Source organism: Lissotriton helveticus, chromosome 10, assembly GCF_964261635.1.
Source record: "Lissotriton helveticus chromosome 10, aLisHel1.1, whole genome shotgun sequence".
In the NCBI taxonomy this organism is placed as follows: domain Eukaryota; kingdom Metazoa; phylum Chordata; class Amphibia; order Caudata; family Salamandridae; genus Lissotriton; species Lissotriton helveticus.
The window spans coordinates 738,027,498-738,051,641 of NC_136071.1; the positions used below are offsets into that span (position 1 = coordinate 738,027,498).

Below are 24,144 nucleotides of genomic sequence, written 5' to 3' on the forward strand. Positions count from 1 at the left end.
ACGCTTCCCCTTGCATCTCTAATGAGATGCAAAGGGGGCGTTCCAGAGAAAAATAATAGGAGAAATGTTGTTAAGCAACATTTCTCCTATTATCAAGGATTTTGAGGTTTTTTTTTACACCTGGTATTTTCCTGACTTAGCCATGATATCCTATGGAAGGTGGATATCATGGCTAAGTTTGTGAGCCCCTATCATCAAGCTAACGCCAAACTTTGAGAGATTATCGTTGGTTTTCCAGCGATAATCTCACATTTGGCAGTTAGCGTGAGGATTTTTATCACTTCTGAGATAAACCTTGCTAATAGCAAGTTATCTCTGCGATAAATTCCGGCGATGCTTAGCGATAAAAAATTTGTTGCTAAGCATCGTTAGCGATAAATATCGCTAATCGTTGGTAATATGCCCCCAATTTCCTAGCAGATACATAACTTAGCCATGTTTTGCAGACAACTTTGCAAACTGCACAATCATCAGCGAGGTATAGAAAATGATATGTATTTATTATTTTGAAATACTGACTCTCCCTATGGCACTACTTTGATGCTTGAACATCACGCATGTAGGGATTCCAAAAATGCAGAGTATATAATATCCTGCCTATTTTCATATTTACATGTATTGCTCATGCTGTTGTTACTATATTACTGACTTCCGTAATAATTTTGCTTCATTTATTCTTCACAAGAACTGGCTTAAAATTGAGGTTTAAAATGAAGCCTGTAAAAATAAGTGTGGATTTCTTGTGTGTGTTCTTGTGGCAAAAGAATGCCAAAACTCTCGAAAACAATTAATGAAGATGTTGACAGTCTCTGGCATTGTTACATGCCCGATATGGATTATCTCCAGTTAAGTTGAGGGAGATACGTCTGCCACAACTTGCCTGTTCCCTCACGCAGAATTGGCAAGTTGCTCCATACCTGCGCTTGCCAAACAGCCGCATGGGATCAACCAGTTTGCGCTTACATGATATTCGTAAAATTTAACATGCCAGGATATACAGCTTTTCTTTTTCCACCCTGCAGTCATGTACAGGCCTCTATAGGTTTTATTTTGTTTTTGTATTCACACTCTGTAGAATGATGGCGGGGGTCTCTGCAGAACCTCTTTATTTCTGTTCACTCTTCGGGGGAAGGGCAGTGTCATAGACAGTGGTAGCTGACAACTTCAGAAAGAATATATGATGATACAACGAATTCCGTTGCAACGCATGCCTTTACCACGCATGCATTACAACGGAATTCGTTTACCACGGATAAACTTTTCCTCGAATAATTGCGTGGTGACGTCATACGTCGTTAAGAGAAAACAGCATTTTTGTCCGATTTCTCTTTAACGACGCTGACGCCGACGTGACTTATGGTGAGTTGTTTTATTTGGGGGGGAGACCCCCCCAAAGCCCCCCTTTTTTTCTTTTTACCTTTACCACATATGCCTTTACTACAAACATCGTAGTAAAGGTATGCGTGGTAAAGGCATTAGTGGTAACCACGCTTGCGTTGTACTGCATGCGTGGTTAAAGATTTCGGGGAAACGGCTTCGTTGTAAAGGCCGTTTCCCCTTCAGAAAGTGGTGAGGCATACATTCTGCTTGTTTTACATTAGCATAAACCCAGTAATTTCCTCATGTAAACCTGTGCCTTGAAGGTACTGGTGGGCAGATCGCCAATGCTATGGTACACACTATTAAAAAGTAAATACTGTAATACAACTAGTCATAATTCACCCAGTTACTGCATGCGAGGGGTTCTGCCTAACCATTAACTAGTACATTTATTGCACACAACATGGTCACTGAAACCATGCATTACACTGGTACACACATAATAAGTGGCTGATTCAGGTGTAGGTTACAGAAGAATGTGAGTGAATATGAGGCATTGCGGAAAAGGGCATTTTTGTCAGCAGAAAACACTAGTTCACGGCCAGTAAATAGTGTGAAGAAACTACATCACACCGTGTCCAGAAAAAAGGAAAGGGACATGGTTTCCTAATTTTCCAGGCAGGCACATTGGGCTTTAGTTTATTTGCCAATTGTATACTGATATTTTAATGTTTCATTTTAGCTGTGTGAGTGGAGTGAGGTTGAACAAATTGACCCTACACGTCAGTATCCTCTAAGATAGAAACATTACGCGTTCACTTTTTCTCTGAAAAACACTGCTCCTACATCTCCATTGGTGTCCTTACATTACTAATATTTGTGTTTCAATGTGGGCTACCTATTATGCAGATGTATTTAGTGCCTTGGCCCAGAGCCTCTTTTCTCTCTTTAACAGCTCCCCACTCTACAACTGTCGACACACAAATACAGACCTCCAGGAAAAGGCAATTTCGTGATTTGCAAAAAAAAAACTGCCAAATTGACACTTTTGTAAAAATACAGAGAGTATTACAAAAGTTCTGCAAAATTTGTGTAAAAAAACAAATCGTGGGGTTGACCCTTTCTTTACTGGCTCTCTGCTGCCACTTAGCCAATAACAGGAGGATGAGCAACTGGCTAGCAGGCAGCCGAGGTGTTAACTTCCTCTACCACATGCCTTTCAAATGCACAGAGCCCCCTCCTGTGCAATTAGTCTGCAGCCCGCCTCACACATTTCAGTGTGCCCCCTGTGAACTCTGCAGGCTGTCGAAAAGCACCCACCCTCCACTGAACTCCTCTTCCTCTGCCCCCTCTGTTGTTTCCTGTTAAACCCTACCCCAATATCTTCTCTTTTCTTGCTTTTGCATCTTTTATATGCTCCCAACCCCTGCTGTCGCCTCCACCAGCCTCTTTCTACACCGCACTGCCAGGTTGTCTGATATCAGAAAGTACAGGTTTCATGTTGTAATCTGCCCTACTTTGGTAACAGACATCCTCCAATTCGGGGCACTGTGCTGCTGGAGGCGCTGCATGGTTATGAACTCTGCAACTGTGCTATGAAAAGTCAAAAAGGTGTTCAGAATACATTGTCATCCAATCCTTAGCCTCTCTCCAGACCGCACAAAGAAAACTATTGACAAAGACAATAGTCCAAGCTGGTTTTATGTGTATGGCAGTTATGTTATTATATCTGGAGGCAATAACAGAAAGCTCAGAGAGACACCGCAATTCTGGTTGGGTGGCACACTGTGGGAATCATTGAAGATTAGTTTACGAATTTAACTTCATAGGCCACACGCCTTTTAGAGACTCTTCACTTTTTTTAATCCCAGTTAAAGTCCTGTCCACGGTGATTCCAGACAAAGGAAAACAAAAGAAGTAGGCATAATGAAAGGACTAAGAGCACTCACCAGCACAGTACAAGTGAGTGACTCTCTGTCCGTCTGGCACTCCGTATACCGCTCAGGTACACAGAACTAATCCTGGAAATCCAGACAGGCTGTGGCTCCTCCCAAGTGCTGCACAACACCCAACCAATGAAGAAAACAGAAATATAAGTGTAGCCTCGCTCCCAAATCCAGCCTACAGCTGCAATCAATCCCACATTCTTTCTGTAGGTGCGCCCCTTCCCCAAGCCATGTCTGATGTATAGTACTGCTGTGACCACGCGCTGGGCCACATCAAGGCCTCTACATGCAGGCATGCCCCACACCTAATAGACGTGCACAAGATTGTTCTTCAAGGGCGATAGAGACCTTTGCATTTTTGCACCTTTGCATTGTTGCACTTCCATTGAATACAATCTCGAGCCTAACAATGTAAGCAGCCAACCCTTCTACTACTGATTACTCATGTGTTCTCACCTCCCTCGATGGCTCACCACCTCTGGCCATGGAAATCATTTCTGACTTTCAGCTATGTAGGAGCCACAAGCAGGTATCAGAAGCCCATGTCTACTCCACCATCACAAGGGGAACATGCGCAAGGGTTAGTTAACAGCTGCAGCTGCTACATGATATGAAAACCTGAAATGAGGGATACACTATTTTGCTCCCATATCTTCGGACAAAGCTAGGGACCATATAAGCTGGATAGGGGATATTGCCATTGCAGGGTGAGTTAGTCTTCTGCAAGGGCTTTGGGGCTTATAATGTCCATGGAGAGCAGACACGGCTGTAAAGTTTAAAAGAGCCCTAGGGATTCTAATGTGATAGGTTGGTGTTCTGAACCCCATGAGGAACACTAAGGATCTTCAAGGGGTCTGGGATCTTATGCAGCAGAATTAAACTACCCAGCTCAAGGGTAGGACATCAAAAACTAGCAGTAGAATTCCCTCTGGTCCAAGGCAGTACCTTCAGTTAATGGGATGTTATGGTCACTGTGCAACGCCAAAAAAACGTATTCACCAATCATACTGAACTGCAAAACCACAACTTCGTCCTATGCACTGCTCATGACCTCACATATGAAAAAACACATTGGGCCATGCAGGGTGGAAGGATTTGTTTGGAGCACCAAATTATGCATCAATGTTGTCTAAATTATGCGGCAAGAAAAGGAAGGAACATTTTACTGCATTACGTGGCAGATTCAGTAGCAGTATTAGTTTACTAATGTGTCATGTTAAAACACATTGTTAGGAAAGGGATTCTCATGCTTTGCAAAGTACTAACATGTTTAAGAAAGAAAAGTACACACCATCGTAGGATTCCATTGAAAGTTTTAGTTTCCAATGAATATTGATTTTTACCTTGCACATAAACGGATGTATGACGTTACAACGCATACTTTTACTCCGCATACCATTACAACGCGGTATTTACAACGAATACCGTTACAACGCATAGCGCTTTGGGGTGCTGGATAGTGGTAAGTATAATTTACTATTCTAACTCCAGTCCCCGTGGACCCTAGGGAAGGTGTTGGATAGTAAATTAAACTTACCTCTTATCCTAGAGCGCCCCCCAGCGCAATGCGTTGTAATGTCATGCGTTGTAATGCCCGCGTTGTAATGGTAGTGCGGAGTAAAAGTTGCGTCGTAACGGGTGTATACCACATAAACAGAGGACCACCATCTTATCAACACTGTCCTTTCTCACTCCTAGAATAAAACTGTTTGTGTAAAACAAGTCACTCATGTTGCACCCTGCAGAAAACAATCCTCCACTTACATACTTCTTTATGCATATCCTAGTCAGTTTTTAAAACTGGTTTACATTTTGAGCTTGCTGTGTTCACACTACAGGTGTCTAGCAACACTTCATTCCATTAAGCAATAGACTACATTAAATATGTATAATGCCAGTGTCTTGCCAGTGGGCGCATTAAGATTCAACACATCAGACCTTAAAATAGAATCTAAAAAGTGTACTTTAAGTGTTCAGCTTAAAAAAATCCTCCTTTGAGAAGATTGTCTGTAAAGTAGCTTGAAACTGCAAATAAGAAAGCAAAACATTTTTATGATATGGAATGGATCTGTTTGAATTTTATTTAACCCTTTCTATGCTGATGACGAAACCGCTCCGTCATCAGCTGCGGTGGCGTTGTGCTGATGACGGAGCAGTTCCGTCATGGCCCGGCCGCCGCGCCTGCGCGGATTCCGCGCCTGCGCTGGGCGTTCTATTGAGCGGGCGGGGCCATGACGGAACCGCTCTGTCATGAGCACAGCGCCACCGCGGCTGGTGACGGAGCGGTTCCGTCACCACCATGCGGCCGCCGTGCGGCCGCCCCGCCCCCATAGCGCTGCGGTGGAATAGCCGCCGCAGCAATGCGGTTAAATGTGTAGGGACTTTTTCCTGATGTAGACAAAAGCTCTTCATAGCCCATTAACTGTGGAAAATAATACTGATTCGGAAAAGGTGTCATCTCATTTGTATCAATTTAATACCAGAAAACAGTAATCAACAACTGAAAGGTGACCAGTTAACTTTTCGAAAGGGGAAACAACCTTTACAATGCAACCATTACATTGCACTACACTTACAACCTAGTCATTACATCGCAACATCCTTTACAACGTATGACACTACAACGCAGGCATTACAACGCATACCATTACAAAGCATGACACTACATCGCATGTCGCTACAACGCAGGCATTACCACGCATAACATTACAACGCATACCATTGGAGTTAGAAAAGTAATTTTTAACCCCTACACTATCCAACACTTACCTTACTGTTGCATCCCCTGGAGTTAGAATAGTCATTTTTACCCCTACACTATCCAACACTTATCCTACTGTTCCACCCCCTGGAGTTAGAATAGTAATTTTTACCCCTGTACTATCCAATACTTACCTTAAATGCAATGTAATGGTATGTGTTGTAATTGTAGGCGTTGTAAAGGTAGTATGCGATGTAATGGACTGCGTTGTAAAGGTAGTTTTTTTAAAATGCGATGTAGTGTCATGCGATGTAATGGAATGCGTTGTAGTGGATGTTGCAATGTAAAAACTGTTTTGTAAATGTATGCGTTGTAACATCATACATTCTTTGGAAAGTGTCTGCCACAGGTTTTCCCAATGTATGCCAAAATTAAACTACCTTTTGATATTTTCGCGTTAGAGTTTTTGTTCCATTTTGCTACTTATAATGAAGATGGTGAAACGTGTCAAGTAAATCTATAAATATGTGTAATTCATTGTTATCACAGAATGGCATAATTCCAATGGCCATGTCCAGTGATCTCTAAGGGTGGGTATTTTTAAAACAAGTCTAGCCTAAAGCCAGGTCCTTCACCCAATGAATGATGATCGCTCTTATTGTAGTGGGATGTGGACTCCACAACGTTTCACACCTTTCACACACGATAACAGCATCGATGATGCAAACGAGGTCATCATGAACAGTTCACTGGGGGATGGAAGGTAGTGTCACCTGCACAATTCTGTACCCCTGACATCCCTGACCTGCTGCATTTATTCCAATCCTCACTCAGGTTGTGTGTGCCCGTCAGTGGGAGAGAAAGCAGTAAAGCAACAGTGTGCTATCTGGAACACCCAACAGGGCAAAGGATGAAAAGCAGGCCTTAACGAAATGTAAATGACACCGAAGGAATTCATTAGATTTTGCATTACACTTGTTATGTGAAATTCTTGAAATTACGCCATTACACTAAGGGCCCGATGTAGGTAAATCTTTTTTACCACTTCTTAAATACCGATTCATACCGAATCGGTATTTAAGAAGTGGTAAAAAAAGAGGAGGGGAGATGTAGGTATTTCAGATTCGGTAAATACCGAATCGTTAAGATTCGGTATTTACCGATTCTGTAAATACCAAATCGGTAATGCCCATTGATTCCTATGGGCATTGAAGCCCATAGGAATCAATGGGCATTACCGAATCGGTATTTACAGATGCGGTAAATACCGATTTCAGCAAGGGTGCAGGGGGTGTCACTTTGACACCCTCTAGCACCCCCAATACAGGCATGTGTGCCATGTGGCACACAGACATGCCCTAAGGGCATGTCTGTGTGTCACATGGCACAGGTGTGCATGCACAGATGTGCATGCTCACCTGAATTCGGTATTTTACCACCCAATAGGATTGGGTGGTAAAATACCGAATTCTGAAGGCCTGTGGCACTCTGACATGTAATAGATGTGTGTCTCTTGGTCACAAGATTCACTCCACACTCGCACTCAATACTCTATGTCTTCATGTAATCAATAAAGTTCGTTGATATTTGAATCATTTTAGTATTTATTTCATCTCATTTGAATCATGAGTTTTTTTCTTCTTCAATTTACATTTATATATTTTCCATAATGTTATGCCCGATGCATTTCGAGCTGAGCTCTTCCTCAGGGGACTTTCAATCTCCCGCAAGTCTGGCCTCTTCCTCTCTCTTCGCAGCGTAGAAACGACATAGAGTATTGAGTGCGAGTGTGGAGTGAATCTTGTGACCAAGAGACACACATCTATTCCAGTTTTGAACTCTATGCTCAGAGAGAGGTTGCACACTCAGCACCACCTAAACGATTACAAGCAAGTACCCAAGATTAATTTCAATACATTTAGAGTGCAGGACCATCATATATCCTGAATTGCACTCTGACATGTGCCAGCTACATCTGCATTTACAGAATCGGTATTTTACCGAGTCTGTATTTACTGATTCGGTAATTTTACCGAATCGGTAAATACAGAATCGGTAAAATACCGATTCTGTAAATGCATGCCCTACATCTGAAAACCCTAATACCGGTCGGAAACGGCCAAATTCGGCCGTTTCCGACCGGTATTAGGGCTCTTACATCTGGCCCTAAATCTTTTAATTTCGCTACCAGCAAAATTATAGCACGGGAATGCAGGAACATCATGAACAATTAAAACGTGAGTTGAATTTGTTCACAGCAGTTATATTTTTTAACTATATGTTTTAATGCAAAATGCATAATCATGTCAAAAAATTGACACAAGGACGAATGTTGTGCTAAAATATAGTGCTTGGTGACAGATTTGCATTTTGCATAATTTTCTCGAAATTTCATGTAACTTCACAAAAGCAAATTACGCAAATTTGCACACCCCTAATCAAGGGGATGAATGAAGTAGTGTAAAGTCTTAGTTAGGCCAGCTATTGACTGGCTGACTCTGCCTGGCATGCTTGCATGAAAAGGGACAGGATGCGTATGGTATGGGTTGCAGCAAGTCAGACTCGATTGTAAAACACAAATCCAGACAGGTGACCTACATTCTCCTATCACAGATGACTAGTGACCTATCCTACTATTAGAAGTACCTTCTGGTGTCAGAACACATGTGTAATCACAACATTTTAGCCAGGTGATTATAAGAAGATCAAATTTTCCAAAGCATCACAAGATCATAAACAACATAAACTACCACATATTTTTCAAGGAACAAAGGGTTCGATTAGTATGGCGGGCGGGCACCCTGTCACTGATGGGACCACCCGACAGACTGTCGGTGGTCCCGCAGTAAGCATTAGGATGCAACCGCCACCACTGGGGCCGCAATGCCCATATTTTGCATTGTGGCGGGTGCTGCTGGCTGCAGAACCCGCCGTAATACAAAAAAGGGACATCATACATATCCCTGCACTACGTGGCAGACACCATGCGGTGCCAGTCACATGGTTCAGGGATATGTATGGGGGCAGCATAGGTGCCCCCAGTGCCTCCAGCTTAGGGACGGGGGAACTGGGACCCACTATGGGCCCCCAAAGTCCAGCCACGGCCGGTGGTAGGTGTAACTGCAGGGCGGTGACGTAGGGAGGGGGAGGGGCAGGGTGGGGGGTTGTAATGTATGGATTACGGACTGTAACAGGTAAGTAAACATATAAATAAATACAACGAATTTCGTTGCGCGCACTGCATCTCATTTGGTGATGCAGTGTACACAACGAAATTCGTTTTATTTATTTATATGTTTACTTACCTGTTAAAGTCCGTAATCCATACATTACAACCCCCCACCCTGCCCCTCCCTCTCCCTACGTCACCGCCCTGCAGTTACACCTACCACCGGCCGTGGCTGCCAAAGTCCCTTTCCACATGCCTGTACATGGTGGGGTAACCACCATGAACAATAATACCTACAGTGGTGCCTGGTAGGTACCGCCACCATTGTAGGGACTACAAGCTCCTCCGCCGCGGTAGTTCGATGCGTGTCATCCTTCTGACTCCATTATAGTATGGCCGGCGGTGAGAAAGTCACTAATGGCGGTGAGACAGGCTGTCGGTCTCACTGTCATCGCAATCGGTCCCAAAGTGATAAATGTGGGTTGGCAAATAATGACATAAGAATATGACCGCAAATGCCTACAGATACAACAAGGTTAAACTGCTCTTATCAGCAATTTTACTAAAGAGATTTTTCAGTTTTAATTGCTATCTCTTAATTTACACATTTATCCAACATGTCTTGCATACTGATAAGGATTGGGCAACACATACATTCTCCTCACCACCTATTTTACAGCAAAGAGTACCAGATGAAATTGTTGCCACATATATATGACAAACTATTATATTCTAGACAGGGAGGATTATTGACACGTGACTGCACTGTTGTGACAAAATATAACATGTCACTGAATACTGTCAAGGCACGGAGGCAGTAAGCATTACCATGGAATTATGAATACAGATTACCGTAGTTCTCTGAAAGGAAGGTATTTAAAAAGAAGCAGTACCTGGAGATTTTGTCTGTGCAGGACATTGTAACAAGCTGCTCTCCCAATAACACACCGTCCCACGTTTGCACCGTAGGGTGAGACCGGACAGGGATGGTTCCTTCTCCAGACTCTATCTTTGTGCGAAGGTGACCCCGGAATCTCCTCACTACCTTCTTATTGCTGTTCACTGTAGGAAAAAGGTGTTTTCATGAGCTGCTTTAGTATAAAGACAATGCAAAACATTCATAAAGCGTCTCGTAGATTATGCAAACAATGATATAAACAGTCATATAGATACTTTTGGAATTATGTGGAAAATATAAATTATGTTTCTTAAATCTACTATAGTATCACCTCTTGGATATGAAAACAGGACCATTGCATACACCTTGGGTGTATATGTGTTGTTACCCACTAAAAACGAATAATACTAAATTGTGAAACAAGAACTCAATATACGTGTATTTTAAAAATTTGGACCAGATTTACAACGATTTGGCTATGAGGTGTGTTAGAAATGGGACTTCTGATTGGCTTAGGCTTGCGCCAAAGCCAGGCAGAAACCACCACTCTAGTCAGGGCAAGGGAGTTACACACTGAAGATAACCCGTGCTCACCCCTTGGTAGCTTGGCACGAGCAGTCAGGCTTCTCACAGAGGCAATGTGTAAAGCATTTGCGCAACACACACACACACACACACACACACAGCAGCAACACACTAGGGACTCTACAAAAGAAACTCCACACAAGGTTATATAAAAAATATCCTTAGTATTATCCAAAACACATTAGAATCATAATCACACAATATACACTGTGCCAACTGGCACTGGGCAATATTCAGTAAAAATATCACCACCAGTAACTACTGGCAAAATACTGTACTCAGCATTATCCCTTGCATAAACACATTATGCAATCTCATTAGGCCTAAACATCATAACATGACATATGCATTAGGCATACACACATTATGCATAAATATCAGAAACCTAAACACCCTGACCATAAATCACATTAGCCTAAAACAAAGTAGGACTGTGAGAAAGTGGCTGTATATATACTGGCCTAGAAGGAAGTACAGTGTGTATAGAGTCCACCAACCCCAGAGGTATAACAGAGGTTAAAGTCAGAACTGACATTACTCTCCAAAGTGGTAGCTTGGTCGAGCAGTAAGGCAGTACCAGAGGACAGTGTAAAGCACTTGTTGTACACACTCAGTCAGCAAAAGGTGTCACCACACCCAAAGACTGAATTCCAGGCCAATTCTTTTTATATCCACAGATATAGTTGTTTTATTTTTAGAACCAACAGTTATCAAAATATACTTTTCAAGGTACGAGTACTCGCATGTAAATACTTTGCAGAGGAGCAATATGTTTGTACACACAATAATTACAGGATAGCTAATCAGCAGTACAGTTCTGAAACACACTCTAGCATTGGGCTCAATGGGTTTTTCATAAGAAAGTACAGTTGATTACTTTATGGATTACTTTGGTAGTTCCAGGACTAGATCTTAGATTCAGTCCTGGGGTCTAAGCTGAAACCAGATTAGCAAAAACGTTTTAGTTACTGTGATCAATTTTCCTGGATATAAAGCTGTTTTAAAAGTTCACACTTAGAAACTTTTCAAGGTGATTATGACAATGTAATCCAATGGGAGGAAATTCAGGTTACAGGTAAAGTACGATTGCGTTACTTTTGTAACCCAGCACTAGTCTCCTAGGGCCTGCACTAGGGGCGCAACTCAAAACAGGTAGGTAATTGTGTTTCAGTATTTCGTACGATTTTTAAAGAATATTTGCAGTTTTCAAAAGTAGGCTGTTAGAAGAAATTTCCTAGAAAAGCAGACAATGGGTTCCTATTGAGAAAATACAGGTTACTAGTAACCCCGCTAGGGAATACTTTTGCGGTTCAATACTGGGCTGAAAGGTACAGTACTGGCTTCTCTCCTGATCACAGGTGAGTATTTTCGAATTCGGACTTTGGCTGATTTTATAGGAATATTTTCAGTTTTCAAAACTTCACACTTGGAAAATCTTCGAGTCAAAATGGTTCAATGTTATCCATTGGCAGGTAAGTGAATTACCGGAATCCAGGTGAGTACCTGGTTGGTGAAGTTAGGGTTCTGGGCATAGACTCAGGGGTCCCCAGGGTCAGGTGAGTACAGTTAGTTCAGTTCCAGCGGCACAGGGGCGGCCGGGTGCAGAGGTAGGTACGCTTAATGTTATCCAATGAGGGAAAGGGGGCCTTCGGTTGGTGACTGCTGGCTAGCAGGCCACACGGTCTCTGGGAGCTGGGCTCCTGGTCACTTGCTCTGGGCAAGGGGGGAGTAGGATAGGGCAAAGAGGTCACAGCCAGCGGCACTCGGGCGGCTGGGTGCAGGGTGCTTTTGAGCCATCTGGCGCTCAAGGTTATCCAATCAGAATCTTGGAAGAGGAACAAAGGCTGCAGGCTCCGGGACGGTGACTCTCCAGGGGCGACCAGCACTTCGAGAGGTAAGTTGGGATGATGGAGCACAGGTAGGTACCCCAAAGGGAGAGTTAGGGGGCCGCGAGGCACCGGGTGCAGGGGTGTCTTTGGGGGACGGAAAAGCTTACCCTCAGCTGGTCGCGGTTGGGGTGGCCCCTGGTTCTGAGTCTACAGGCATCGGCTGGTTCGTCGAGGAGGGTCTTTGGGCACTGGACTTCGGGTCCCAGTCAATGGGGGGACGTCCTCGTGGTCTTGGTTCGGGTTGGCCCGGCCTGGGCTTGGCTGGTGCAGAGTGGGCTGGTCCGGAGCTTCCTAGTGAGCAACAGGTGGGGTGTTGCAGCAGAGCCTCTGCTGATGGGAGTCCCAATCTTCGAGAGGGTCAAGGCAGGCCGGTCTTCTGGGTGTCCCAAGGTTGCTGTCCGCTGAGGTCACCGGGATTAGGCAGGAGCAGGTTCCAGGATCAACAGGCCGGTAGGTCTGGGTCCAAGTCAGTTGTTGTTGTTGGCCTGTTGTTAGCAGCTGCGCGGCGCGTCTTCTTCTTCTTGATCTTCTTTCTTCTTTTGATATCGGGATCGGAGGAAGGAAGGTTCAGGGAGCCCCTAAATACTAAATTTAGGGGCGTTACAGGTAGGGCAAGGGCAGAGACCAATGGGTCCCTGTCCTGGGTTGAGGACACCCCCTAGCCTGCTACTCTCCCGTGGGTGGGGGGCAGGAGCCTAGCTGGGATTGGGCAGGGATCCCCATCTACAAGATGGCCGGAGCCAGGGGTCATGGTTCACCTCGCCTCCTCCACCTGAGGGGTGGAGTTGGCGAAGGTTGACACACCCTCCTTCCTGACGTAGTTTTTCCCGCCAGTCTTCCCGCCAGAGTGGGGGTAGAACGGGTGGGGGGCCAGTTGCTGGGTACAGCAAATGATCTGGAGAAGCTCTCAGAGGCTGTATGCCTTTGAAGCTTCCCCCTGTCCATCCTGGGGGAGGAGACATAGCACCTCGCCCAGGATGTGCATTGTTGCAGGCCCAAGAGAATGGGGGGCTCTCCACCCAGGGGTCCAGCAACATGTCTGCTGTGTGGCAGCCTCTGCAGCCTCTCAGCCCAGACGTGGATTGTAGGGTCGTGTTTTGGAGGGCATCTCTAAGATGCCCTCTCGTGCATCTTATATTAAATCCCACACTGGCATCAGAGCGGGTTTAATGTGCTGAGAAGTTTGGTACCAAACTTGTCAGTCTTCAGTGTAGCCATTATGGTTCTGTGGAGTTCGTAATGACAACCTCCCAGCACCATATACTCTTAAATGGCATTACTGCACTTACAGTGCCCAGAAATGGCCTTGGGTACTGTAGGGGCACAGGGCTCGTGCACCTGTGCCCTCACCTCTGGCATAGGGCACCCAGCTAGAGGGGTGACTGAAGTATGCCAGGGAAGTGGGGTCTGTGGGCATGGCACACAGGGATGTGTGCCATGTCGACTCTCGTTTTAGTTCTGTACTTAGGCACGCAGCCTGCAAAGGCAGTGTTTGAGTGCCAGGGTACAGGGCCCCTGAGGGTGGCACAATAAGGGCTGCAACCCTCAGGGGTCTTCTCTGGTCACCATGCCCTGGGTACCTAGGGTACCATTTACTAGGGGCTGACAGGTGGCCAGAGATGCCAATTGGGTATTTTGTTTCAGCATAGCTTTTCTTTTTAGGGAAGGAAGACAGGCCCTGGGTACCTGATTGGCAGGGACCCAGGGCATACTCTGTCAAAGCACATCAGCAGTTCAGAAAAAAGTGGGGGCATACCGAGGTAAGAAAGATGGCACTTTCTCACACAACCCCCCCCCCCCAACGAAAGGTGATGAGACTAACCGTGGCCTGGGGAGTCTTCATTGTATGAGTGGAAGAACCTGGAAAGTCCATCTGCATTGGCATGGGCAGTCCCTGGTCGGTGTTCCACTTCAAAGTCCATACCCTGTATGGAGATGGACCATCTCAGTAGTTTTGGACTTTCCGCCTTCATCTGCATTAGCCATCTGAGAGGTCCGTGGTCAGTTTGAACCAGGAAGTGAGTCCCAAACAGGTAGGGCCTCAACTTCAACAGGGACCAAACCACAGCAAAGGCCTCCCTCTCAAAGGCACTCCAACGCTGCTCTCTGGGGAGTAGTCTTCTGCTTATAAAAGCAACAGGTTGGTCTTGGCCTTCCTCATTGATCTGGGAGAGGACTGCTCCTATCCCCAGCTCTGAGGCATGAGTCTGCACTATGAACTGCTTGGAGTAGTCTGGGGCTTTTAGAATGGGTGCAGAGAACATTGCTTCTTTCAGGATGTCAAAAGCCTTTTGGTAGCTAACAGTCCAGTTCACTTTCTTGGGCATTTTATTGGAGGTGAGTTCTGTGAGGGGAGTCACAATAGACCGATATCCTTTCACAAACTTCCTGTAATATCAAGTCAAGGAATGCCCTAACTTGAGTCTGGGTAGTTGGAGCTGCCCAGTCCAGGATGCTCTGGATCTTGGGCTGTAAGGGTTGGAACCCCTTCCCCTAGCGCCTTGAGACCCTCTGGGTGAGTAGTGCGCTATACAAATGCCCGAACTTGAACTTGAACTTGGCCTCCACCAACAAGGTGGCCCAGGTACACCACAGTGCCCTGCCCTATCTGGCATGTGGATGCCTTGATAGTCAGTCCTGCAGATTTCAGGGCTTGTAGAACCTTCCCAAGGTGGATCAGGTGATCCTGCCAGGTGGAGCTAAAGACAGCAATATCATCAAGATAGGCTGCCCTGAAGGATTCCAACCCAGTCAGGACTTGGTTCACCAACCTCTGGAAGGTGGCAGGGGCATTCTTTAACCCAAAAGGCATCACAGTAAACTGATAGTGCCCATCAGGGGTAGAGAATGCTGTTTTCTCTTTGGCTCCTGGGGCCATGTCAATTTGCCAGTACCCTGCAGTCAAGTCAAAGGTGCTTAGGAACTTGGCTGCCCCTGGTTTGTCTATCAACTCATCTGCTCTTGGAATAGGGTGAGCATCTGTCTTGGTGACAGAGTTGAGCCCTCTGTAGTCCACACAAAACCTCATCTCTCTCTTTCCACCCTTTTGATGAGGTTTGGGGACTAGAACCACTGGGCTAGCCCAGGGGCTCTCAGAGGGTTCAATCACCCCTAGCTCCAGCATCTTGATGACTCAGCTTTGATGCTTTCCTTGATTTGGTCTGATTGTCGATAGATTTTGTTTTTGACAGGGTTACTGTCACCAGTGTCCACCTCATGGGTACACCAGCTGGTCAGACCAGCGGTCAAGGAAAAGATGCTAGCAAACTGCTTCAAGAATTGCTTGCAGTCAGCCTGCTGTTGGGAGTGAGGGTGTCTGAAAAGACTACTCCATCCACTGATCCATCTTTTGGGCTGGCAGAGAGGAGTTCACTCTCTGCTTCCTGTTCCTCATCAGTCACCATCAGCATGGTGAGGTCAGCCCTGTCATTGTAGAGTTTGAGGCGGTTCACATGGATAACCCTTTTGGGTGTCCTGCTGGTGCCCAGGTCCACTAAGTGAGTGACCTCACTCTTTTTCTCCAGGATAGGGTAAGGGCCACTCCATCTGTCTTGGAGAGCCCTTGGTGCCACTGGCTCCAAATCCCACACCTGTTGCCCAGGTTGAAACTCAACCATGGCAGCTTTTTGGTCATACCAGTGCTTTTGCAGCTCCTGGCTGGCCCCAAGATTTTTGGATGCTTTATTCATGTACTCAGCCATTCTGGACCTTAGGCCAAGCACATAGTCCACAATGTCCTGTTTGGGTTCTTGTAGAGGCCTCTCCCAACCCTCCTTTACAAGACAATGTGGTCCCCTTACAGGATGACCAAACAGAAGTTCACTCCCTTCTGTGGCACCTCCCTATAAGCAAAAAGCAGGCATGGCAACAGGACATCCCATCTCCTTTTGAGTTTTTCAGGGAGCCCCATAATCATACCTTTCAGTGTCTTGTTGAATCTTTCTACAACACCATTGGTTTGTGGGTGGAATGGGGTAGTGAACTTGTACTGCACCCATACTCCTTCCACATGTGTTTCAGGTAAGCAGACATGAAGTTGATACCTCTGTCTGAAACCACCTCCTTAGGAAACCCTACCCTGGTGAAGACACCTAGGAGGGCCTTGGCTACTTCAGGAGCTGTAGTGACCCTAAGGGGAATTGCTTCTGGGTACCTAGTAGCATGATCCACTACTACTAGAATGAATTTGTTCCCTGAGGCTGTGGGAGGTTCAAGTGGACCCACAATGTCCACACCTACCCTTTCAAAGGGCACCCCCACAAACTTGCATTTGTTGGACTACTTGGTTACCATCTGATCACACGACAGAACTCATAAATTGCCTTTAGAATTCTGAAATTGGTCTTTTCCAAAAATACTAAAAATCTGATAGGGCCTTGCTTAAGTCCCATTAGAATTTTGTGAAAATAAAAGTCACTACAAGCTAGGGTAGAGGGTTAGAACTATCAGGTTAGAATGTCTCAACAGAACCCAGCTGTTAGTGAAGATAATACAAACATGGTGGAGGAACTCGACCTCACACCTTACTTGCACCTGGACTTCAAGGAATTGAAGGCCCTATGCAAAGTAAAGAAAATAACTGTAGGTCTGCATCCAACCAAACAAAAGCTCCAAGAGATCCTGGCTGAGTATGCAAAAGAACACCCCTCTGAGCAGGGTGACACCCTGCCAGAGGTAGAAGGAGTGGATGAGGAGGATGACACTGATAATCCCTCCATCATTCCTAGGGAGGAGGGGGTCCCTGTACCCCTGACTCCAAGAATCAGCCTCTGGGAGCCTAGGAACCACACAGGCGGACTAGTCCCCAGGGAACCCATTGGGGAAAGCCCCAGTGAAGAGGACAACTTCCTAGAAAAGTTGGCCAAGAGATTAGACCTAGAGACCAGGCTCCTGGCTCTTGAAAAAGAAAGAAAAGAGATGGGCCTATCCCCCATCTCTGGTGGCAGCAATACCAATAACAAGGATAAAGAGCAATCTTATGATCCTAAAATCCCCAAAGGGATTGTCCCTAAATTTGAGGAAGGTGATGACATCACCAAGTGGTTCACAGCCTTTGAGAGGGCTTGTGATATCAGACAGCTAATGAAACCTCTCTGGGGGCACTCCTGTGGGAACTGTTCTCTGGTAACTGCAGAGACAGACTTCTGACCCTCTCTGGGCCAGATGCAGGGTCCTGTGATCTCATGAAGAAGATTCTGATTGAGGGATTTGGACTCACCACTGAGCAGTATAGAATTAGGTTCAGGGGCTCACAAAACAAAGACCCAATTCTGGGTAGATTTTGTAGACTACTCAGTAAATACACTGGATGGTTGGTTAACTGGACACAATGTGCATGACTTTACTGGACTGTATAATTTGTTCATGAAGGAACAGATTTTGAGTAATTGCACAAATGAAAAGTTACATCAGCATTTGGTAGACCTAGGTCTAATTTCTCCCCAAGAATTGGGTCAAGACTAGGGTGACAAGGACAGCCACTGGGGGTGACCAAAGAAGGTGGTCACAACCCCCCCCCCCCAGGGAAAAGGTGGTGCGAATCCCCAAGATAAAAAGTCTGAGTCTTCCAAAGGGCCCCAAAACCTCTTTAGGTGGGTGGGTCCCAATCTACTCCCTTTGTGCTCAGCCCTATAGGGGAAGAAACGTTGATCCTAACAAGGCCTATTATAACAACTGTAAGAAGTTGGGACATTTAACTGTAGACAAAAACTGCCCCTACAACAAAGCCCCAAAGGCACCCATTCCAGCTACTCCAAGGACAGTAAATCTACAGATGGGATCAGAGGAGTGCCCAGAGCAAATCTGGGAATACACTCAAGCTAGTCTAGTCTGCTTGGGGAATATGGAGGTTGCCAGTGTGGCTGGGTGGCCAACCAACTGTAACAAATATATGCAATACACCTCCATCAATGGAACTAGAGTAGAAGCCCTGAAGGATACGGGTGCCAGCATCACTATGGTAAAGGAAAAGCTGGTTTCCCCAGAGCAATAGCAGATTGGGAAAACGTACCCAGTCACCAATACTGACAGCATTTCCACCCAATGCCCCCTAGCTATGGTAACATTAGGATGGGGGAGGTTACTGACCTGAAACTGGTAGTGGTCTCACCACAATTGCCAGCTGACTGTCTGCTTGGAAATTACCTGGAGACCTCAGCCTGGGCTGAAGTTGAGCAAGTAACCCATGCAGTCATGCTGGGTATCCCTAGACTGGTGTGTGTCCAAACCAGAGCACAGAGCAAAAAGAAGGGTGAACAAGTGAGGTTGGAGCCTGAAAGTATGGGCCAACCAACCAAGAGAAAAAGCAAGGAGAATGGGGAACCAGCTTCTACACAGCCAGTCTCTCAGGACCCTTCTCCCCAAGGAGAGGACTTGGAAACCCTGGAGGGAGGGAACTGAGCCTATGGAGCTTGAGCCTTACCAGGCTGGACTCCTGGGCCCAAGGGGACCCAGTAGGGAAGAGCTGTGCCAGGGTCAGAGAGACGGCCCCACTCTTGAAAGCCTGAGGCAGAAAGCAGCTGCAGGAGCCAAGGGAGATGTCAGTGATACCCACAGAGCTTATTGGGAAGAGGGATTACTGTATGCTGAGGCAAGAAACCCCAATCCTGGAGCTACCAGGAGAGTGGTAGTGCCACAGAAGTACAGGGAGTTCCTCCTAACTTTAGCTCATGACATCCCCCTAGCTGGACACCTGGGGCAAACCAAAACTTGGGAGAGGTTGGTTAGCCACTTTTACTGGCCCCAGATGAACCAAAAAGTGAAGGAGTTTGTGAGCTCCTGTGTTACCTGTCAGGCCAGTGGCAAGACAGGTGGCAAGCCAAAGGCCCCCCTGATACCACTGCCAACAATGTGAGAAAGTGGCTGTATATATACTGGACTAGAAGGAAGTACAGTGTGTATAGAGTCCACCAACCCCAGAGGTATAACAGAGGTTAAAGTCAGAACTGACATTACTCTCCAAAGTGGTAGCTTGGTCGAGCAGTAAGGCAGTACCAGAGGACAGTGTAAAGCACTTTTTGTACACACTCAGTCAGCAAAAGGTTTCACACACTCAAAGACTGAATTTCAGGCCAATTGTTTTTTAACCCACAGATATAGTTGTTTTATTTTTAGAACCAACAGTTATCAAAATATACTTTTCAAGGTACGAGTACTCTTATGTAAATACTTTGCAGAGGAGCAATAAGTTTGTACACACAATAATTACAGGATAGCTAATCAGCAATACAGTTCTGAAACACACTCTAGCATTGGACTCAATGGGTTTTTCATAGAAAAGTACAGTTGAATATTTTACTTTGGTAGTTCCAGGACTAGATCTTAGATTCAGTCCTGAGGTCTATGCTAAAACCAGATTAGCAAAAACGTTTTAGTTACTGTGATGAATTTTCCTGAATATAAAGCTGGTTTAAAAGTTCACACTTAGAAGCTTTTCAAGGTGATTCTGACAATGTTATCCAACGGGAGGAAATTCAGGTTACAGGTAAAGTACGATCGCGTTACTTTTGTAACCTAGCCCTAGTCTCCTAGGGCCAGCACTGGGGACGCAACTCAAAACAAGTAGGTAATTGTGTTTCAGTATTTCGAACGATTTTTAAAGAATATTTGCAGTTTTCAAAAGTAGGCACTTAGAAGAAATTTCATTAGAAAATCAGTCAATGGGTTCCTATTGAGAAAATACAGGTTACTAGTAAACCTGCTAGGGAATACTTTTGCGGTTCAGTACTGGGCTGAAAGGTACAGTACTGGCTTCTCTCCTGATCACAGGTGAGTATTTTCGAATTTGGACGTTGGCTGATTTAATAGGAATATTTTCAGCTTTCAAAACTTCATACTTAGAAAATGTTCGAGTCAAAATGGGTCAATGTTATCCAATGGCAGGTAAGCGAAGTACCGGTGTCCAGGTGAGTACTTGGTTGGTGAAGTTAGGGTTCTGGGCGTAGACTCAGGGGCCCCCCAGGGTCAGGTGAGTACAGTTAGTTCAGTCCCAGCGGCACCGGGGCGGCCGGGTGCAGAGGTAGGTAGGCCCAATGTTATCCAATGAGGGAAAGGGGGCCTTCGGTGGGTGGCTGCTGGCTAGCAGGCCACGCAGTCTCTGGGAGCTGGGCTCCTGGTCACTTGCTCTGGGCAAGGGGGGGTAGGATAGGGCAAAGAGGTCACAGCCAGCGGCACTCAGGCGGCTTGGTGCAGGGTGCTTTTGAGCCATCGGGCGCTCAAGGTTATCCAATCAGGATCTTGGAAGAGGAACAAAGGCTGCAAGCTCCGGGATGGTGATTCTCCAGGGGCGACCAGCACTTCGAGAGGTAAGTTGGGATGATGGAGCACAGGTAGGTATCCCAAAGGGAGGCACAGGGGGCCGCTGGGCGCCGGGTGCAGGGGTGTCTTTGGGGGTCGGAAAAGCTTACCCTCAGCTGGTCGCGGTTGGGGTGGCCCCTGGTTCTGAGTCTTCAGGCGTCGGCTGGTTCATCGAGGAAGGTCTTTGGGCACTGGACTTCGGGTCCCAGTCTCCGGGGGGACGTCCTTGTGGTCTTGGTTCGGGTTGGCCCGGCGCGGGCTCGGCTGGTGCAGAGTGGGCTGGTCCGGAGCTTCCTGGTGAGCACCATGTGGGGTGTTGCAGTAGAGCTTCTGCTGATGGGAGTCCCAATCTTCAAGGGGGTCAAGGCATGCAGGTCCTCTGGGTGCCCCAAGGTTGCTGTCCGCGGAGGTCGCCGGGATTAGGCAGGAGCAGGTTCCAGGATCAACAGGCCGGTAGGGCTGGGGCCAAGTCAGTTGTTGTTGTCCTGTTGTTAGCAGCTGCGCGGCGGGTCTTCTGCTTCTTGATCTTCTTTCTTCTTTTGATATTGGGATCTGAGGAAGGAAGGTTCCTCTCCCAAGGGAGGGGGGCAGGAGCCTAGCTGGGATTGGACAGGGCTCCCCATCTACAAGATGGCCGGAGCCCGGGGTCGTGCTTCACCTCGCCTCCTCCACCTGAGGGGTTGAGTTGGCAAAGGTTGGCACACCCTCCTTCCTGACGTAGTTTTTCCCGCCAGTCTTCCCGCCAGAGTGGGGGTAGAATGGGTGGGGGGGGCCAGTTGCTGGATACAGCAAATGGTCTGGAGAAGCTCTCAGAGGCGGTATGCCTTTGAAGCTTCCCCCTGTCCATCCTGGGGGAGGAGACATAGCACCTCTCCCAGGATGTGCATTGTTGCAGGCCCAGGAGAGCAGGGGGCTCTCCACCCAGGGGTTTAACAACATGTCTGCTGTGTGGCAGCCTCTGCAGCCACTCAGCCCAGACGTGGATTGTAGGTTCGGGTTTTGGACGACATCTCTAAGATACCCTCTCGGGCATCTTACATTAAATCCCACACTTGCATCAGTGCGGGTTTAATGTGCTGAGAAGTTTGGTACCAAACTTGTCAGTCTTCAGTGTAGCCATTATAGTGCTGTGGAGTTTGTAATGACAACCTCCCAGCACCATATACTCTTAAATGGCATCATTGCACTTACAGTGCCCAGGAATAGCCCTGGGTACTGTAGGGGCACAGGGCTCATGCACCTGTGCCCTCACCTCTGGCATAGGGCACCCAGCTAGAGGGGTGACTGAAGTATGCCAGGGCAGTGGGGTCTGTGGGCATGGCACACAAGGATGTCTGCCATGTCGCCTCTCGTTTTAGTTCTGTACTTAGGCACTCAGTCTGCAAAGACAGTGTGTGGGTGCCAGGGTACCATTTACTTGGGGCTGATAGGTGACCAGAGATGCCAATTGGGTATTTTGTTTCAGCATAGCTTTTCTTTTTAGGGAAGGAACACAGGTCCTGGGTACCTGATTGGCAGGGACCCAGGACACACTCAGTCAAAGCACATCAGCAGTTCAGAAAAAAGTGGGGGCATACCGAGGCAAGAAGATGGCACTTTTCTCACCAAGACATTTGGCCTAAACACTGAAATGACCCCAGGCCAATTGGCCTTTCACTGGGGTTCCGATGCCCTATGTCCAGCAAAGCCAAGACGCAAAATGATGCCTTTCAAAGGGCCCCCTGGCTGCCTAGGCAGCGTAAACACAGTGCGCTGATGTGCTGGGACTTGGGGTGCAACTCCTTAATAAAAGAAGTGGCCCCTAGACTTTGCAGATGCCTGCGCTCTCACAATGCAGTTGATGTAGAAAGAGCACTGGCACCACTGTGCCTGAACTGCCATGCCAGGTCCTCCCTGGACTGGAAACAAGCATACTCGGACCGTTTTCGGGCTTCCAGCCATCATCAGCCAGGATAACCTGACTCCAGGGGCATGGAAAGCCCGGGACCCACGTCTTTGTAAGTGGGATGGATATGACCAGTAGTGGGTCCCTTGCTCACTGTGCCACTGGTTTCTAGCTAGCCTGGCTGATGAAGGGTAATACCCAGAAACCGGTCCCAGAATGCTTGTTTACGGTCCAGGGAGGACCTGGCTTGGCAGTTCAGTCTGGACTGTTCCCATGAGGCACAAGGTCGAGACTGATTTGCAGATGCTAGGTCTAAACTGGGGTGGCATGGTGAGCAAAAGAACGATGGATTTAACCCAGATCTCTTGACTGGGGGTGAATGTATGATTTATTCAGCATTCCGTCCATCATTTGTTTGCGTAGCACTTTTCACCCTAAGTGGGATGGATATGCCTAGACGTGGGTCCCTTGCTCACTGTGCCACTGGATTCAAGCTAGCCTGGCGGATTAAGGGAAATACCCAGAAACCGGTCCCAGGATGCTTGTTTCCAGTCCAGGAAGGACCTGGCTTGGCAGCTCAGTCTGGACTTTTCCCATGAGGCACAGGGTCAAGACTGACTTACATATGGCTGGGTCTAAACTGGGGTGGCATGGTGAGCAAAAGAACGATGGATTTATCCCACATCTGTTGACTGGGGGTGAATGTATGATTTATTCAGCATTCCGTCCATCATTTGTTTGAGAAGCCCCAGCTCCAGATAGAGCGCAAAACAAGTCGTCTCTGCCCAATCCTGACACTGCTCTCATGGGTATGAGAGCAGCGTTTGGATTGGCCGTAGGAGAGACTGGGAGCTCCAGCCTGTGCCCAGAGAAGCAGGCGACCAAAAGACCAGTAGGTATGTTTTTTTGTTGTTGTTTGTTTTGTTACATTCCCCCTGTGCTGCCCCCCACATTTCCCTGCTGCCAGCCGCCGCTGGAATGTCAGTGTTAGTATCGCCCCCCCCACCGCTTCACCTTATTTGCACAGAGAACATCCCATGTCATCAGTGCTTCAGACGAACTCTGGGATACTAAACGTCTCATCTGAGATGAGTGCATTAGGAAGAGGGGGTGCTGCAGGTAAATGCATCTCCTCTGATGCACCAGTTGATGCTTCCATTCGAATGCGCGAGTGGCTCCCGTCGCTGAGCCGTGAGGCGCGTTGCTCTTAAGTAATGGAGCTGAAAGAAGGAGTTTTGTTCATATCAAAGCTACTGTCAGAGATCACCTGGGAAACAAGGAAGAGATTTGCAAATTACTTTCTCAGAGGAAATCAAGCAAAGCCTACGCAAGCCTTCCCTTGGCAATTTCAAATGCTTATTGAAAGCCTGCTCTCGTGCCCCTCTGCCCAAAAAAACTGCGTAAAAAACATGAATAAGGAAAATGAAGTCGGAAATGCACTCTTGGAAGTTGCATC

At 46.8% G+C, this 24,144-nt stretch overlaps 1 protein-coding gene across 1 annotated transcript in view; it reads right to left on the minus strand.

Annotated features, from left to right (window-relative positions):
* Nucleotides 1-24,144, minus strand: part of ADARB2 (adenosine deaminase RNA specific B2 (inactive)) — a 564,845-nt gene that overhangs the window by 199,827 nt on the left and 340,874 nt on the right. Inside the window, exon 7 of the mRNA XM_078662777.1 lies at nucleotides 10,030-10,198. Coding sequence (XP_078518903.1) covers nucleotides 10,030-10,198 — 169 coding nt within the window. The remainder of the gene's footprint in view (nucleotides 1-10,029; nucleotides 10,199-24,144) is intronic.